Below are 20,080 nucleotides of genomic sequence, written 5' to 3'. Positions count from 1 at the left end.
GATTGAGTCTTGAATAGCTGACTATAGAGGATAATAAATATACGCTGCAATGTAAGGACACGTACAGCGCCCATCGGTGCACCCCACGAGACAGATACAGATACCAGGGCAGCAACTGTCCTACCCACTTAGGGGGGGAATTCAATTATCCCTGTTAAGTTTTTGGCCCAATAAAAGGGGACTTACTCCATTTCGGGCTATTCAATGAGATCCCGTTTTATTCGTCTGAAAAATTATCAGTTTTCGGGCGAATGCACATAGGATTCGTGATAAGGTCACGGATCCTATGTGTTTTCTTGGCCGTGATTCCATAAACAGGGTTTGCTCATCGAGGAATTTTTTTTCACCTTCCTGGTGAAAATGACATCTTTTAACTGACTGCTTCAAGGCTAGATGAATAGCCCCGAGGGATCAATTAGCCGTGGTACTCTGGGTGATGGCAATGGTCGCACCATCCTCAGTATGTCCTTGTGCACAGCGTAACAAGTCCTCTGTAATATTACTGGCTTTCCACTCCATATCATCTTGTCAATGACCACAGATCATTTGAGCAGAGTGGCAACAATATGGATGAAGATAACCTCAGAGTTACATCTGCAAAACAGACCATTTTAGGGTTTTTTTCCGCATGCACAACCCCTAAGGAAAAGAAAAACATCACAAAAGTATAGTTAGCCTTTAAAAAAATAAAATAAACCTCCTGCTACATACTTTGAAAAGCAAAACTTTTTTTTAAACCTTCTTGACTAAAAATAGCCTGTATATGTATGCATTATTTTATCTGGGGTGCTTGGGAGTAGAATTTGCATATGTGGATTATTGTTCCTATATCAAAAATAGGAAATTTCTTATTAAAAAAATGATCTGTATGTGCTGGTAATGCAGGATTGTTTGTTTGTTTATCCACACTGTTTATATCCTTATTCAGTTCCTTCCATTCCTCTGGATGTCATATCCGCCTCCAACACATCCTCTCAGCTGATTGTGAGATGGAATCCGCCCTCTTCGCCAAACGGCAATCTCTCCTATTACTTTGTGCGCTGGCAGCAGCAGCCTCAGGATAGCTACCTCTACCAGCACAACTACTGCTCCAAAGGTACTCTTCCTGCCCCTCCCCTATAAATCACTGATGTATGTCTGTCTGTCCAAGTGATGATCACTAAATGCTTTTTGAAATAAATCATCCATTCCAATTTAAGAAAAGTTAAAAATAAAATCATGTGGGCCACAACTAGAAATAATCTACTGTCAGAGTAAGTATTGTGTGAATAGTTAACTTTTTGTCATTGGATAGGAAAATAATATATCTGCAATAACCAATGTATTAATGCTCTTCTAGAGCTATCCAGTCTGTTCTTTCATTTAGACCAAGTAGACTTGGTTTGCTTTTTTTGTTGTATATTTTAGGGAGATCAGATTTTTGGTGAGGGAACTGTACAGTTTGCAGATTGCAGATGTGAAAGAAAGCATATCTGACATTCCGGCTTTTATCTCAGTGCTTTGTCCATACTGTAGTCAGTTTTGTCCTGATAATAACACATTTGGGAAGACAGTCCTATGCAGAAGTGGGACAGAATATATAGAATTCCACAGGTTCTCGCTATTTCATAGGTTTTTTCCATATTGTTTTCATTCAGACAAAGTCCCTAGTCGAAAATATGCCAATGCGACCATTGACACAGATGAAGCAAAAGAGCCCACCAAGCCAGAAGCAGGAGGAGGCCAAGAGAAGGGGCCTTGCTGCGCTTGCCCAAAAACTGAAGCTGAGAAGAAAGCAGAGAAGGATGAAGCGGAGTACAGGAAGATGTTTGAAAACTTCCTGCACAACTCCATCTTTACGCCCAGGTAACTGGTCCATTGGATACGGCCAGGGTTATAGATGTCCTTATACATCTTTGTTGCAGTCACGCTAAAAAGCCATTCTTGGCACGCCAGGTCGTCTTTTTGTTGCCAAAACTGCATCGAAGTCCATGGACTAGGGTGGTGTTAATTTGATAAGCGTATATCTGTTTGCAACTGTGTCTCTGAATCTGTAAATGAAGTGCTACAATAAAGTAACCTCAGCTTTTTTCATTTCAGATTCCGTTTTTGTTCATGTACAGACACAGGTGCACACAGATATATACAAGTGTCATATATCACAATAATCAACCCAGTCTGCTGGTGCATCATAGTCACGTCATATTGTGACTTAGATGCGTTTTCAGCAAAATAAATTTTTTTTTTTATGCCAGACGTAACCAGAGTGGCACGGTGACCTGGCGGCTCTTTAACACCAGGCAAGTCACGCTGCGTAGCATATTTGAGGCTAAATGTATGAGGACAGTTCTGTATGTAACCAGATGGACTCCATACTATGGATAGTGATACTTAGGGCCGGATTCAATTAGATGCGATAAACCTCATTTCGGCGATAAATTATCGTGATTATTTTGCGATCGCGCAATTCAATTATTGCATGTGCAATAATTGCATAGACTGAAACCTGTGATAAGTTTTCATCATCTCAGAGCTGGCAAAAAAAAAAAAATGCAAAATCTCTATTTTTGGCTAAAAATGTGGGGATTTGTTTCAGAACCCTTTGGACACCCCCCTAATGATAAATAAGCAAAAAAGTTGTGTTTCATTTGTGCAAAATGACGTCCATTTTAGCTCGAAAAAAATAAAAGTAGTGGAAAATGAGTTTAAAGTACTGGGTCAGGTATTTTGTGGGGCTGTAGGATGCGACAGGTGTGTTAAACATTGCAGGTGGCTGCAGCTGGTGTATTTTTAAACAATTTTAAAAGTGCACTTTATAGACACAAAAATATACTAGCACCCATTTAATGTACCCTCCTAAAAATATTGCTTTTTATAATTTTTCAACACTTATGCAAATACGCAGACACCAGCCAATTGACCCAATTTAAGAACCCCAAATATTTTTTTTTATGGCCAATAATTCACTTCTATATTGATTTCCTATGTCAGTTAACCTTTTTTTGGGGAGCAGACTTATTTCTCTAAATATGGAGAACTGTTCGTCTGTTTTGTTATGAAAAAATATCGCACATATGCGTTATTGCAGGATTTGGTGAAAAACGGGAGTGCGCATTGCCGGAGTAGGCGCAAAAACGGGCGGTAAGTGTGATAGTTTATCGCTTTATCGTGGCTAATTGAATCCGGCGCTTAGTCCTGTTCAAGGGTAATACAAACGCTGTTTTTGCCTCATTGTTGAATCACCTATTTTTCCTAAGTCATCAAGCTAAAACTTGAATCGTAAGAATGCTACACTATTTAATAACTTTCCAGTTACAAGAATCCAGAGAAGTCATTTTTTTTTATCACTTCTGATATGTACCGCACACTGTTTTTTGTGGTGGTGACCGTAAAAGCCAGTATAATACTGCTGTGCATGCACATAATCAGGCACGCTAATAAGTATATCTGTAAGCATTTGTCCATTTTCAAGCAAATTGAAGCTTCTGGTGTTTGCCGGCGTTCAGCTTTTATTTTTTTTTTACTGATCTAAGTTGATTTTTTTTCTGTTCAGGCTCCTGTTCTTTTCAGACATGTATTTTTATCATCGGGTAACGTTTATTCTCCTGGATATACACATAGTGCCACTCCCTGGATGGCATTGCCAGGAATTCATCAGAGCCGTGCAGTGTCCTAAAGCAATACAAATAAGAAACACTGCTTAATGATGTAAATACATGGCTAAAAGGCACAGACTGAGGCTAGAAAGAATAAAGCTGTGCATTTAGTAAAAGTTGCAGGAGGGAACGTGCACGCCAATAAAGTAAGTCATCCAAATGTGTAAGGAAGTCTAATTATTCCTTCCACAAACACCATAGAAGTGAATATAATACAATAGCATCCTTCTTGTTTAAGGTGAGCATGATGTAAAGTGACACAAACATTGCCCCAAGTAAACACAGGCATATTTTATAGCACAATAACTAAACATACAAAGACTTAAGCAACCAGAGACTTTCTGAGCTCCACAAATGTATTTTTGTTTTAAGTCATTTTAGACCAGCATGCTTTAAAATAGGAAGGAAAGAGCGAGATGTCGCTGTAGGAGGAATGTGAACCGGGATTGTGCTTAATCCTATCTGACAAGTTCAGGCAGCCCAGGGAGGAGAAAAGTTTATCCAAGGGTATGGTTGAATCACAATGGAAAATCCTGATTTGATTTGTTTTGTTTTGAGAGATAATGTTTGCCTTCTATTTCCACGTTAACCTCCTCACCACTAAGTATGTCAGAAAACAATGTTTGGTTGCTTGTAATAATACAGTTGAAGTAGAGCATCTTGACTCTCGTTGAATGTCATTGTAGCTGTATTTAGTCAGAAAATCGTTCCGCATTTGCCCATCGAGCACTGCCATATTTCTGTAAGAGTCCATTCCACTTTATCTAACTGATAAGGTATCCTCGTTATAAAAAAAACCCCTTTCACTCGACAGGCCTGATGCAGAATGAGTACTACACCGGCTAGCATAGCACCTCTTGCGTGAAATCGCTCTGTGTACTGTATGCCCAGTAAAATGGGGGTACGCATGTGCGCCTTTGCAGACTTGCCAGATTCCGGCACTTTCACCAGCATGTTCCTGCAGAGGTGGGATGGGTTAGGGAAGGGACATTCTAATGTAGGACAAGTACAACACTGTATAGCCCTGCCCAGTAAAAGCCTAGATAGTGGAATTGATGGGAGTTAGCTCAAAATACTGATCAGTGTAGTGGCTGCAGACTTTTAACAATTTATCAAAGATTAGTCTGCACAGTATTCCCTTAAAAAGCAAAATATCTTATTGTGTTAAAATAGAGTAGTCCACAAGCGCTGCTAGATAGAGTATGATCAGTCCCAATTGTTTCCGTGGAAATGTCCGGTGTTCTCCAAAAAAAGAACCCCAGAAAAACAGGACATTTTTCATTTATTTTCCACAAACTGCAATCTTTTATGTATTCTACAGGAACCTCTGAACTAACCTCATATATATGAGATGCATGCATCAAAAGGTTTCTATAGGTCGGGTTGGGGAACCTTTTTTTCTGCCGAAGGCCATTTTGATATATATTTTACATTATTCGCCGGCCTGCTGCAAACCACCGTGATGTCACAAGGGGCGGGGCCACAGTCGCCGGTGATTACAGCAATGCCCGGAGCACCAGAGGATGACCCGGGGAGCTGTAAGAACAGCGGTGTGACCGTCTGAAGCTTCCTAAGGACGCTCCAGGTGGCACTGCTGCATAGATTCTGGCTGCAGGGTGCCATTCTAGGCACCATGCTAGCCAAATGAGGCTAGCAGAAAAAAGCTCAGAGGGCCAGACCAAATGATTCCGGGGGCCTGAGGTTCCCCTTCCTTGCTTTAGGTCTTCACCCAAATATCGAATGGATAATATCACGTCCCTCAAGAGAGACACTCACCTAGTACACACTCCCTATGTTCACCAAAAGGTATCTTTTACATCGGACCTCCTTTGGTTGTGTAGTACATATTTTTCCTTTAGTCCAGAGATTCCAAAACACAGTGTGTATCCATATAAATAGATACATTTAGGATGAGTTGTATATTTAAAACAATTATTTAAACATCCAATAAATATAAAGTCTTTTTCCATATGGATAAAAAGCATTTAAAAATCAACACTATATTTCATGCCCCCACACATTATATGGTTTGTTCCACTTCACGCCCTAAGAAAATCAGGGTATACTTCTCCTCCTTCAAAAAAATCTCTGTAAAAAAGGCTTTTTCTATAGAGAAGAGTTATCCCACTAATTGTAAAAAAAGATCCAAAGGGATTATAGTGGATATTCAAAACTGGGGTACTCCAAATCAACACCAACCAGCGTTTCGGAAATACTTTCCTTCCTCAGGGTCTTTTACTACCTTAAGGTTTTTTCTTTTGTACTCTCCGACAGTCTTGTTGGTTATTGAGTTCCTGACTTTAGCCGAACTCCACGTTTAAATGTACTGTTTCATATTCGGTCATATTTTTTGATTTTCCTTTTTATGGTTACCCTTTTAAACTCCTGTCTCCACCTTATATGGCTTGCTTTATATTTTTCCATGTAGTTAGTGCACCCTGGTCATGTCTCCTGTTTGCTATGTTCAATGATATTCTATGGGTGTCAATATTTAAAACCCATAAACACACTCAATTTAAAAAAAAAAAGAAAAATATTCCAAATGGCATATAAAAATATATTATGTAACATCTACATAGAAAATTCACACAATACAGAAGATAAAATGTAAAACTTATTAACAGTGCTCTAGTTTAATATACATACATTTAATAAACATAGCCTTATATTTGATCTGCAGAACTGCAGTAATTAATCAATTAGCTGATATTAAAACTATGTCTTTAGATTAGGTCAAAGTTAGCAGCAGCACTTCACTATATAAAAAAAGTTGTGTTCACTCCAAATGGTAAATCACTTTAGGACAGCATATAATATATATCATCTTTATGGCATCTCCTATTAAGTGGAATAGCTGAGAAAAGTACATGCTGCAGTAATCTGGGACCTGTATAAGGCGCTCATTCAGAGCCGTACGCTCTGAGCAGAGCGCACGCTCTGAATGAGGGCCGCCCATCATAATTATGGAGCGTCCTCCTGGACGCTCGTATAGCTGTGGGTCACCACCCACAGCCTATACGACCGTGCAGTTTGATGGCCGCGATGGTCTTGACCATCGCCACTGCGAGCCGGAGCCTGCGGTTGAGTTTTTCAACCGCAAGGCCCGGAGTGATTTTGGCTCTATCAGAGCCAAAATCACTCCCACTGACATCACTAGTGATGTCAGTGGGCCGGCTTCTGACGGTAGGCGTTCCCTTGGGAACGCCCCCGTCGGGGAGGCACGCCCCCGGCACGCCCACCAAAGGGGACGTGCTGTCTCAACATCGACAGCACGCCCCCTTTGATCAGACACAGCGAGCGAAGGAAAGTCCTTCGCTCGTAGCGTCTGGCGCATGCGCACGACGGAGCTCCCGCCATCGTGCGCATGCGCAGTGCACAACATCGACCCACTTGCGAGCGGGTCTGAATCAGGCCCTAAGTCTTCTCTATTCAGGTAAAGTCATGCTGGTGGACTGGATGTAGTTGGCCAGTATCGATACCTCAATCCTCTTTTGGGACACCATATAGAATTGCAATGCTCCAATGATGCTGTCCCACTAGCGAGTGTATGAGTGCAATGTTGTAAAAACGTTGGTTTCACTGACACGTTTCTGCTCTATATAAAACCTTATATCAAAGGTGATTGTGTTTACAAACCTCTTCTTGTCTCTCTTTGTTTAATACTATTATGTAACAATGATGCCCATATGGTTCCAAAAGTGTGTGATTGCCACAAGTGTGTGATAGGGAAGACACTGTGGGAAAGTAATTAGTGTTAGCTCATGAATTTGATTCCTGAAGGCTATGTCTTTGTGAAGTTAGTATGTTCTCAATGTGTTTGTCTGCGTTCCCTCACATGTATTTTTGGGAATTTAAACTGCAACGCCAATAGGACAGGGACTGATGTTAATGAATATAATAGTAGAAAAAAAAAATATCCGCACAAACCTCTTGTATTGATTAGCCTTCCCAAATCATAAATCAATTGGTTAACTACATTTCTTATATTGGGAGGTGCTCCCAGGAATAAAAAATCATAATGAAAAACAAAAGAAAGCAAAGTATTCCTATAACGGGGCACAGATTGCAATTGATTGCAGCAATCGTGCAATTTGCAATCGATTGTGTATAAAAATCTTTCCCTTTTTCAATCGATTGTGGCAATTCTGCAATCGATTGAAAAAGGGAAAGATATTTATACACAATCGATTGCAAATTGCAAGATTGCTGCAATCAATTGATGATGTATGGGGGCCTTTAGTGTTGTTTTTTTTGATTATTTTTATTAAATTAGTAAAAATCTAAAAAAAAAAAAAACTTTACACATTGTCATTATGGGGTATTGTGTGTAGAATTTTGAGGACAAAAATGAATTTATTCCATTTTGGAATAATGCTTTAACATAACAAAATGTGGAAAAAGTGAAGCGCTGTGAATATTTTCCGGATGCACTGTATCCTATACAGCGCTGTAAAATGGGTGTGTCCATATAAACAAACTGTAATAACACGCTACTCACAGATAAGGTCCTGGTATGAATCAAACCCATGACCTCAGATAACAGTGGTAACTACGCTGCCACTGTGCTGCCCCAGGTGAAGGCTGCAGAACAAATATTTGATGCAGGGAGAGGTTTATTTCCTGTAAGCATTTTTGTTGCATTTTAGTATGTCGCAGAGTGATAGTTGTGTCTCAGATAAATTGGTGTCCTCAGTAACCAGATGGGGAATACACCACTCCAAGCATCATTCACCTTCATTGAATTCTTTGAACATGACACCACCACGGATTCAGATTGACCCTTAAAACACTCCATGTGAGTGGCAGCTGGATGCAGAGCGTTGGAGTTAGTGAGTGAACCCTTTTAGAGGAGAGACAAAAGTTAAATTCATCACTCAACACAGTCTCTGTTAATACAAGATCACATTTCCTGACCACTTTCTGGGCGGGTTTCTCCGTTATTTATGTTCATCTCTTGCTATTTGAGGAGTGTGTAAAACATCTCCTACCCTGTGATGAATTTGTGTGCTGGATGTCTTATGAATTTATCCTGCACTGGCTTGCCTGAAGATTTAGAGGAAAAGTTGTTATTGTCCAGGAAATGAATGCAGGTAGGCAGGTGATCCTCATATGCCCTCCCTATAAACCATAGGGCTGTCTGGATGCATCTCCCCCTAGATAAACTCACAGATTGAGGCTTTGTGTCTGCCTATACCTAATATATACACATTATGGTTGATTTTCACTAGTGTCCACACAGTCATACTACCTTCTTTGTAAACTTAATGTCAGATTTGCCTGGTTTCCTCCACCTCCTCTACAAAGCAGTGTCTGACTTGCCTGGTTTCCTCTACCTCCTCTACAAAGCAGTGGCAGTGTCCGACTTTCCTGGTTTCCTCCACCTCCTCTACAGAACAGTGGCAGTGTCCGACTTGCCTGGTTTCCTCCACCTCCTCTACAAAGCAGTGGCAGTGTCCGACTTTCCTGGTTTCCTCTACCTCCTCTACAGAACAGTGGCAGTGTCTGACTTGCCTGGTTTCCTCCACCTCCTCTACAAAGCAGTGGCAGTGTCCGACTTTCCTGGTTTCCTCTACCTCCTCTACAGAACAGTGGCAGTGTCCGACTTGCCTGGTTTCCTCCACCTCCTCTACAAAGCAGTGGCAGTGTCCGACTTGCCTGGTTTCCTCCACCTCCTCTACAAAGCAGTGGCAGTGTCCGACTTGCCTGGTTTCCTCCACCTCCTCTACAAAGCAGTGGCAGTGTCTGACTTGCCAGGTTTCCTCCACCTCCTCTACAGAGCAGTGGCAGTGTCTGACTTGCCTGGTTTCCTCTACCTCCTCTACAAAGCAGTGGCAGTGTCCGACTTGCCTGGTTTCCTCCACCTCCTCTACAAAGCAGTGGCAGTGTCTGACTTGCCAGGTTTCCTCCACCTCCTCTACAGAGCAGTGGCAGTGTCTGACTTGCCTGGTTTCCTCTACCTCCTCTACAAAGCAGTGGCAGTGTCCGACTTTCCTGGTTTCCTCCACCTCCTCTACAGAACAGTGGCAGTGTCTGACTTGCCTGGTTTCCTCCACCTCCTCTACAAAGCAGTGGCAGTGTCTGACTTGCCAGGTTTCCTCCACCTCCTCTACAGAGCAGTGGCAGTGTCTAACTTGCCTGGTTTCTTCCACCTATACAAAGCACATCATACACATTAATAATTTATCCAGTGTTGGTCCATCATATACATCCACTAACTGTTAAGGGGCCTATCCATTAGCTGACTTTCTGCTCGATGCAACCAAAACCAGGAGGTTTTGGTCAGATCGTGCAGAAAGTCTGCTAGTGGATAGCCGGCAAGGACCAGCGATGCGCGTACACGTTGGGTCCTTGCCGACCCCGACCATTTCTCCAACATGCCGGTCAACCTAACAACAGTCGTCAGCTTTGGCATTTTAGGAGATAGGAAGCCGGACGTGCAGCAGCAGCACTGAAAAGACGTTCGGTGAACTTCTTTCAGTGCCGCTCAGCACCCGGCGACTTGAAGGTCTGAACGTCTAGTCGTTCAGACCTTCAAGTCTATAAATGGATAGGCCCCTTTACCTTGTTCAAGCTGTCCATCAAATACCCAGTGGCCCTCGCTTATGTATTTATTCCCTGTTTATACCTAGATCATTCTCACCGACAAACGCCAAATCTCTTCATTTCTTAAGCTCACTTGGGATCCTTGATACTTAGTTCAATCTCTTACGCAGATGTTTGTGCCTCCGTATCTTCATTTTCATCAAATAACATCTTATCACAAGTGACATCATTTCGCTGCCTTGCATGTATTGCAATCATCGATGTTGTTGTTTTGTTTCTGTATTTATTTTTATTTCTCAACACTCCTCTGACCTTCTTTATTTATTTACAGGGTCTAATTCATTTTACATTTTTTATTATTCCTGCTAGGCCTGACCGCAGGCGCAGAGATGTGTATGCTGTTGGCAACGCAACACTAGCAGGTTACAGCAAGAACGCCACTACACAGGACTTTTCTAATGTGTCTGACTCTGAGCCAAACGAAATGGAGTACCCTTTCTTTGATGCAAAGGTAGACCATAAGCAAGAAGTCACCCTCATCACCAACCTGCTGCCGTTCACTATGTACCGCGTCGATATCCACAGCTGCAACCATGAGGCAGAGAAGCTTGGCTGCAGTGCTTCCAACTTTGTGTTTGGCAGAACCAGGCCTGCAGGTTAGTTCTGGGAGAGTAGTATAGCCTAGAAGACTACTACTATACTCCATTGTTTCTATGCAAACATGAAAAATGGCAATTGTATAATTATTATCCTCCAGCGGTACATGCAAATCCTATAATCAACATGAATAACTTGTAAATTAGACAGTTTTTTTATATAGACCAGGGATAGGCAACCCGTGGCGCATCTACTGCTGTTGAACTACACATCCCAGCTGTAAGCATAAAACTGCGACAGGGCATGCTGGGAAGTGTGGTTCAAAAGCATCTGGAGTGCCACAAGTTGTCTACCCCTCATATAGACCATGGGGATTTAAAACGTCATATGTATTTCATGCTATGGTCTCAGGCAGTCATCCCCCTTCTGTCACATAGTATTACCCTAAAATTAAACTGGTAATTTGCTTGATTTTGGTGTATGATGTCATAAATTATCTACATATTCTGATATAGACTTCTATGTGTATCCCAGTAATGCAGAAGAGATTTGGCTGCTAGCTAGGCCTGTTTGCCAAATGGTCAGACCTGGCACAGTCTGACCATATTTGTGTGCGGCCTAATTGAACGCTGGTCCTGTGTGGACAGGATCCTCTCTGATTCATCAGTTACTGGACGTTTCTAACAAATTAGCAAATTATCATATTTGTTTTTATTATTATTGTTTTGTCATTGAATTGTATTGCACATCTTTCTCCTGGGGAATTTTTATTTTATTTTAAGTAACTGAACTGTAATAAGATGAGTCAAGAAAAAATAACTCTAACATATAAAGGCTGGCTGGTGACCTTTTATGACATTATTGTATTACCATTACTGTAGCGTTGTGTATAATTCCATAATGCCTTGTTTATGTAGCATTAACAATGCTGTTGGATGGCTTGTGATATTTAGAATACAAAAGCCTTGTTTATTCTAATTGTCATGAAAATGGTAAGTGTTTTGGTTTAATCTTATATAAAAAATTATTGTAATAACTTATTTTTATTTAAGTTGTTAAACTACATATATATTGGCTGTAGAATAAACTGTGAATTATGATTGTTACGTTTCTTATAAGCCGCACTCTTTGTGTTTCAGCTGGTGCTGATGATATCCCTGGATCAGTCATCACTGAGGAATTGGATGATAGTGCAGTTGTGCTGAAGTGGCCTGAGCCCCCAAATCCCAATGGGCTCATCCTGATGTATGACATAGACTACAAGCAGCATGGAGAGGTAAAATATATGTATGGTGGGCAAGATGTAGCATGAAATCATGGCAGTGTTGTACGTTACCGTTTATTGTGGAGTAATACCTTCCAAGCAGACACATGGCACCTTTTGTTAAACGCTTCTCAGATTGTTATTTTTTAACCTATTGTGACCTGAAGGAAGTCTATATGTCTCTCTATCCATTGCAGCCTCCCTCTCGGGAATGTGTCTCCAGAAATGACTATGCAAAGATAGGGGGCGCCAGGCTCACCCGTCTCATCCCAGGCAACTACACTGTGCAGGTGCGGGCCATATCCCTCTCTGGGAATGGTTCATGGACAGACGCCGTATCATTCTATGTTAAAGAGAGATGTGAGTAGTCTCTGTAATAGTTGGAGTGGTGAATGCATTGATCTAGTATTCTTTCCAATCTTCCATTTTACACATATCGCTGACAGAACTGATTGGACACATGAGAACAATGAGGTAAACTCACTCACAGGAGATAAATGGATGTCCACAGTGATTCATTTTTCCAATATTTTTTTTTAATCAAATGTATGAGTTTATTAGCAAGATATAATTTCTGGAGCTTGCCAAGGTAAAATATTAGAAAGCAGTAGTGTACTTATAAGAATATATGATAAAGACTTGTTTTTAGGACAATTATACATTTTGGGAACCATTCAAAGAACTATTCATAAAGTATTTTCTGAGCATGCAGCTTATCAATCCATTTGTGACATCACTTGGACACAAGGCACTTTGGGTTCGATTCAGACCCGCTCGCTAGATGCGTACGCTCATTCCCAGCGTATGCAAATTCGGCTAAGTGATGGCATGTAGGTGATCGCACGGCAAGGCATAAGCACGCCCACTATGTCTTGGCATGCAATCTTTGTGTATGCAGACGCCCACCAGCCTGTCTTAAGACGCCCACTTGCGCACATCATCTCCAGGAAGTGTATGCAACCATCGATACATCGAGGACCATCTGATGCATTCGCAGCACTTGAGTTTGACTATACCCTACCGAAAGCACTGCGAGCACTTCAGTGTCAAATTCAACCAGGTGACGTGTACTAGGACACTCCGTCTTAATTCGTCTTAATTATGCACGCCTCTGAAACGGCGTTATGACGCTCAGGCACGCCTGCGTTTGCACCTCCACTCCCCTGTCACCACCCACAAACGGTTTCACTTGTCACTCATTCAGCAGGGTTGTTTATGCTCGGTGAGCGTACGCTTCCCGATCACTCGGACTAGTTCGCGCACGCGCATTTCGATGCATGCGCAGAATGCGAACCATCGGCAGCTACGAGCGAACACTTCTTAACGACCGGGTCTGAATCTGCTCCTTTGTGCCTCATTTATGTCATTAGACTCTCTGTGAATTGATTGTTTGCCCTGAAGCAGCCTTCATCCAATGTATTGCGTGTTTTCTGGTATGACGGGGTCAATCGTTAATCTAAAAGGAGACAGGGAAAGTACTTGTCACTTTATAATTAAAAGTAGAAAGATTTTAGTCCAACTTTTCGGGTCCACATGTACCCAAGGAGGAGTACTATCATTGTCTCTTTATATTTTATATATGTAGTGTACATTCTAGCACACTGCACCTGTCACAACCCGTGCAGTTCCTCTTTCCTGCCTGGGGTGTCACACTCTGCTCTGGAGCTTCTAGCACACTCAGCTGCTGATACAGAACTGAGTGTGCTAGAAGCTCCAGAGCAGAGAGCGACACCTCAGGCAGGAAAGAGGACCTGCAAGGGTTGTGACGGGTGCGCTAGAATGAACACTATATATATTTTAATATATTGTATGCTCATGTTCATTTTTGTGATCTTTCTGCTGCCTCCTCTGCCCTTTTCAGTACCTCTTGTGACACTTTCTTTTTCTTATTCAGCTCTTGAAAATGACAGCCTCATACATCTCGCCGTGGTTCTTCCGGTCACCACTGTTTTATTGCTTGTGACAATCTTTTTCATCACCTGCTACGTTACCAAAAAAAGGTAAGACACCAATGCTATAATAAGTGATACAAAAGGGTCATGTGGGGGGGGAAGAGTAAGAAAAGCTGTGTAATACTGTTGCACTGTGTATAAAGTTGTCATATGTAGAAGATGTGCCTTAGATCTGAGTGCACACAGGGATGATGTCATGTAATAGAGCACGGACCTGTATGTGCTTGTATATACACTGACAGATACATTAATCCCTGATGTTTCACTGCTTACTTAAAGCGAATGATTGTGTCACTTTAATGTTAAAGTTCTGCGTATTTGTTTTGGTTTTGTCTCTCTCTCTGTTATGTGATTGTAGTCATTTCTCAGAAAAGGAAGATTAGGGTACTGCTTTATGACAAAAGGTGGTGTTTGTATATGGTTCGTCTTCAGAGCGGCTTTTGTTTTGTAGGATTAGAATATAAAATGGAGGATATGCCTGGGCCTGTGTTTATATCATGTGCGGTAATGCATTTGTGCACATCTTGTCTCGTCCGCTACATGCACGGCCCCCTTCTAACATCAAAGATATAAAAAGGAAGTATTGTCAAAGTAAAATCAGAATGCACCAATTCATAAATAAATGACTTATGAAGAACTTTATTTTTCATGTAAAATGACAATGGTTCCACACATTCTCACAGTACCATAATATGTCCTTTATTGGTAGATGAAGGAGAGCGACATAGGCAGTAATACAGTACTGCCTCGCACGCAGGTGGCAGGTCACAATAAATCAGGAGTGATCTGGCCAGTATTCATCTTGCATTATGGGAATTAGCCTGTATGCACGCCTGGAACTTTTTCTCATAAGAAATGTTTGCACACATATACCGGAAGAGAGGTGGAGCATAGCGCACCTTCAGATGACTTTATGCACTGGCTTGTACATATCGTCCTGCAAGTATGCCCAGATTTATGTAATCTGGCTCAAATGTTTGTTTTCTTTGCCTTGGGATACAGCACTCTCTATGTTGGATACAGGTATGAATTTTATAATATTGTACATTTGCCGAATATACTATCACCTGTTTTCATCACTACAGGAACAGTGACCGATTAGGAAATGGGGTACTGTACGCCTCTGTGAATCCTGAATACTTCAGTGCAGCAGAAAGTAAGTGCAATTAAAATGTAATCACTGGTAGTTGCACCTGAGCCGAGCAAATCCATACTGCATGTGTTTCAGTGCAGTGTACTTGGCGATATCCTAGACACCCATAGACAGAGCTTCTTGTTTGGGTTGTTTTTACCCAGCTGCTGGTGAGCAGGTTCTGGCACAAGCCACCCTCCTTGTTTCATCTTGGAGAATAACTAACTCAAAAATGTATTGCTGTACCCATAGAACAGTTCCTACAAGAAGTCCTAATTCCTGACCTTGCTACTTTAACCTAGAACACTGCAAGCACACCTTATTTGTAAGTGTGCTAGAAAATATGGATGTTGATGCACAACAGCAGTATTATCATTAATGGGACACTCCACTCAGCTATAATGATGCCTAAAAAAAAATCCTCCTTATTCTGTATGCAACAATCTATTGGACTGTCTCTTCAATACTTAAAATAGAACTACTGCTTGAAATTGTATATTGACAATTAAGAAACACACTTGGTGCAATGTAACAGCTAGTTTGTGAATAATTGTATTTCTTACAATAAGTGCTGTTGGGAGTTTGTCTTCCAGGTTACACCACAAGCTTAGTCATTCACACTTTGGCACAGATTTATCAACGAGTGATATTCTTGTTATCGCTCATTACTAATCTTAATTAGTGCTCCAACCAATCAGCTCCTATCTGTCCTTTTTAAATATAGTAATTCTGTGCGGTGTGACAGAAATCTTGGTGAACTTGTGCAAATCGAGGTACAAAGCACTACTTAAAAGGTTTCACATTGTGCCTTGGCTGTTTTGTGCTTCACAAATGAGACCCTGTATTAACAAAACAATAGACTTAAAATGGTATGTCTGTGACCAGGTCTCAGTCCCAATGCCAGCTGCACATGGCTAATATGCGCCATTTTCAAATAGACCAATCAGCGCCAGGCACCATTTTCAAATGGATAACTAGCGTCATATGTTTAACAAATTTATTTTTTGTGTGTTGTGTTATTCACTGCATCACCAGGGGCGTGTGTACAGAGCCACTGCAGCCTAGACAGTTGTCCCCAGTTGCAGGGCCATGAGTGGCCGCATGCTGATGAATTGGTAGAGACAGCTTCTAGTACCCCGGTCTGGAGAAGGGGGACCAGGTGCACGACAGCCCAGACCAAGTTCAGAGTTGCATTGCACATGAGGAGTGTACCTCCCAGGAAAACACACACACATACTTATTCCAAAATTCAGCAATGGCACGCACTCACTATACTGCACAATGGGTTTTACATGTTTTAAAATTCATTTAACCCCACTTACAATTACAATAAATACATTTAAAAGTAAAAATGCACCTCCCTTGAAACCAGAATATCTTACCCTGCAACTTCATGACTCAAAGTAGATCAGGAGCTGCAGGGGGAGCTGACCAGCACAGCTAGCGAATTGTTTTACTGGAGTTCTAAAGAGCTTCCACTCTGTAGCTGGTAGACTGCTGCCTGGGGATCTTGTCTTCCATCCTCTGGAGCCCACATTCTGCCAGAGAAGGTGGTCAGGTCCCCCAGCAGAAACCTGCAAGTAAAGTTTTGGATGGAACCTTCCCCCATTCCAGACTTGCCGGCTGTCCAAATGGTCTCAGGCACAGAGGAGTGACCACTCCCTCCTGTCTATTAGGGACCGTGTTAAATGTGTGCATTCATGTTTAAGGGACCGAGGGAGTGTTTACCCCTTTTTGGAATTGTGTGTTAGAACTGAATAAAAAGAGGGCCTGTGAGCTCCTGAATATGTGCATCCTCTGAACATCAGGAAGGATTGTATTTCTGTGACATCCTTATGCTGTAATTGTCCCAAGCACCTGTAGCAAGGAGCTTGTCTTTTTAAAGACATCAAACATCTTGCCTTAAGACACCTGCATCTTCTGGTATCCTGTGACTACCAGAGTAGCACAAATGCTGCTCCATTCTACGGCTGTTCTGGTTTGGAATCCTTTGTCAGCTACCGAGGATGTGTTCAGCAGCGTGTCCACACATACACAGAAGAAGGCAGTTACAGGTGCGAGGTCATCCAATCACAACCTCTTAAATTAGGCATCAGTTTAATATATTTGCAGAAGCCTGGCTGAAGTAGAAGTTATAAAGCAAACAAGTGTGGTTTAATTTAGCTTATAAAAGTTTAAAGAGTTTGTTGACAGATTAAACACTCTATTGCTGTAATAGAAGCACGTAAATCCTATTTTGTAGATTTAAGCTCCTGCACAATATTAAGCCCAATTGCATTGAAATATTGAACAGGCAGTGGTAAATGCTTAGTGTTTGTGGCTGGAAAGAAGTCCTTTAAATAAGTAATTATTTACATACTAGAGATAACCTGCCATCTCTAATTTGAGAATTTGTAATGCTGGTGGCATGCTGTTAAATTGCCATCAATATCCTTTTTGCCTTCCATTATTTCTTGTATCAATTCTTCATACTGTCAGGAACACCTCACCTACTGCTTTTGCAGCTCTCTGTGCACTGATTGACCGTTCTGGAGTTCAGGTCCATATTATTATTTTATTATTTTCCTTTATATGGCGCCACCAGGGGTCTGCAGCGCCTTATAAAGTACATAGACAAAAACAGTATGAACAAAACAAGACAAAAGTGACTTACAGTACAAAACATTGCAGAACATGGACAGCTTATAAACATTGCTGCAGCAGTCATAGTACCTAAATAAGCAGCAGTACGGCCAAACCCTAAGTTTGATGTTGCTGTTGGCTTTGGGGAGGATGTAATGTTTTATAAGTGAGGGCAGGAAAAGCACATGAGGGAAGAGGGCCCTGCTCGTGAGAGCTTACAGTCTTACATCATAAACCAGATGTCATCATAGCTTCCGTGTTTTGTTTTTTATAGTAAAAGAAACTAACTCTGGCTATTTAACAATGGCCTTTGTGAACAGACAAAGGTCTGTAATAGACCCAGATTGGTTCAGCAAGTAATAGATAAAACGGAGACCAAAGACCTGCTAGAAGGCAGAAATGTCAGGCTGAGATGCAGGAAACTTATTTGCACATGTTTTTTCTGCACCCATTTCCCATTGATCTGAGATGCGCAACTTGTTTCCTCATTTAAGATTACGTTGTCACCTTGGGGAAAGAAGCTAATTTCAGTGCCAGTGTGTTGTGTTGGATCAACACAAGAGCTCTGTGCATACACTGAATGTAAAGCTCCATGAGGAAATGTAAGCAGAACAGACTGGAACATTGCAACAGATTTACGTTAACATGTTACTGAACACGTGTGTGAGAAAATTGATCTAAACCACTCATCATGTGGCGTGAACATGTTGTAGGTAAACCAATTATAGCAGGACAGCATTGTTACAGACCTATGAAAATCTATTGCCTATGCCTGGAAACGTAATTTAAATCAAAACTGAGTGCCTGGAAGAGACTCACTAAAGACAGGGAGAACATACAAACTCCATGCAGGTAGTGTGTTGGTCAGCAATTTAACTGATGGCCATACGGCAATGAGGCAATAATGCTAATCGCTACTCCATCCAGGCTACCACAGTCCCTATGTTTACAGCTCATTCTCAGATAAATGGGTCTTCTCAGAATTCACAACCAATGGGCACTTAGAGGTTTAATAGAGATGTGTATATAGCAACGGTAATACCAGATTCCCCAGGACCAAGGAGCTGTCTGAGCAAAACATCTCTTCATATTAATCACCCACCCACTGCATTCTGAATACTTGTTATTTTTTTCCTCTGCTTATCCCATAATTACTTTCCACCTGGCTTTTGGCATCTATGAGCCTCAGGGAGCTCTAATCTGTTGAAGAATTTACTCTCCTCCCTCTGTGTCACATCCCCTTAAATCTTCTGGGTTTGTAAGGGTCAGAATTGGCACTTTTCTGTCATCCCACCTCTACTCATAAGGCAAGTTTATAATTGCTATTGTTTGTTCTGCCTATCATCTTGTATTGTGAAAACAGTAGTTCTAATTCAAGTGTGCTTTAATGAGACATCAGGAGCTTTGCTGATATAAATGGTTGTCTCTAAAAGTGGACCCCCTCGCCTAACAACGTTCAGTCTGTACTGGTGGTATTACTGAGGAATGTAGCTGCAGTGTTCTCTATTCCCCTTCACAAAATGGCTGTCTCCCATTGTTTTTATGTGACCAATCCAATATCCATGGCAATCCTCAACTGTAGTTTTACCTCTTGCTATTTGTTGGACATGGCTGAGATATACCAGCTATACCAAAAAAATGTTAATGTATGCTATAACCTACAATAACCAATTATATAGGGTCATATTCATTTGGGCGCAACGTTTAACAAAGTGAAAAAAATGTTGCGCCCCTCGTGCTCAGTTTTGGATTACGGCGGGTATGCGAGGTCCCGATACCCACGGTATCCAATTAAAAAAAAAAAAAGTGGCCCCAGGGGTTACAGAGCTGTAAACCCCATGCTGCGTAAAAATGAGAATAAAAAAAAATTAACTTACCTGCCCGGGGGTCTCCGGTGACCTCCGCGGCTCCCGGTGGCCTCCCCTCCATACTGTCTCTGGGGAGGGTGCTGCTGGGAGGCTCTGTGGGTACAGAGGGGTTCAAGGGCTACTGGGAGATGTAGCTCTCCCAGCACCCGTTATGGGGGGGGTTATACACTCACGGGGGGGGGGGAAGGGGGGACACTGGGGTCTCACACACGCTGGGGGTCGTGCTCACACACTCACTCATACACACTCCTACTCACACTGCTGCAGAAGAGACGGCTACCGACACTGGATGCAGAAGACACCGCTTCAGAGGGTGAGTAATTATGGACTAATTAAGTCAATTGCTTAATTAGTCCTCAAGGGGGGGTGCCGCCGGGGTCCCAGAGAAAGTCCCGCAGATTTTCCCTAAAATTAACGATTTTAGGAAAAATCAGACTTGGTCTGGAGGTGCGAGAAAAAAAAGACTA

At 41.8% G+C, this 20,080-nt stretch overlaps 1 protein-coding gene across 1 annotated transcript in view; it reads left to right on the top strand.

Moving 5' to 3' along the window:
• Positions 1 to 20,080, top strand: part of IGF1R (insulin like growth factor 1 receptor) — a 225,574-nt gene that overhangs the window by 162,393 nt on the left and 43,101 nt on the right. Inside the window, exons 9-15 of the mRNA XM_088452688.1 lie at positions 929 to 1,096; positions 1,638 to 1,845; positions 10,548 to 10,834; positions 11,915 to 12,051; positions 12,237 to 12,399; positions 13,934 to 14,039; positions 15,077 to 15,147. Of these exons, the coding sequence (XP_088308814.1) occupies positions 929 to 1,096; positions 1,638 to 1,845; positions 10,548 to 10,834; positions 11,915 to 12,051; positions 12,237 to 12,399; positions 13,934 to 14,039; positions 15,077 to 15,147 (1,140 nt within the window). The remainder of the gene's footprint in view (positions 1 to 928; positions 1,097 to 1,637; positions 1,846 to 10,547; positions 10,835 to 11,914; positions 12,052 to 12,236; positions 12,400 to 13,933; positions 14,040 to 15,076; positions 15,148 to 20,080) is intronic.

Source organism: Taudactylus pleione, unplaced genomic scaffold (assembly GCF_031769625.1).
Source record: "Taudactylus pleione unplaced genomic scaffold, aTauple2 ptg000556l, whole genome shotgun sequence".
NCBI lineage: Eukaryota > Metazoa > Chordata > Amphibia > Anura > Myobatrachidae > Taudactylus > Taudactylus pleione.
This window is presented reverse-complemented; position numbering and strand designations above follow the sequence as displayed.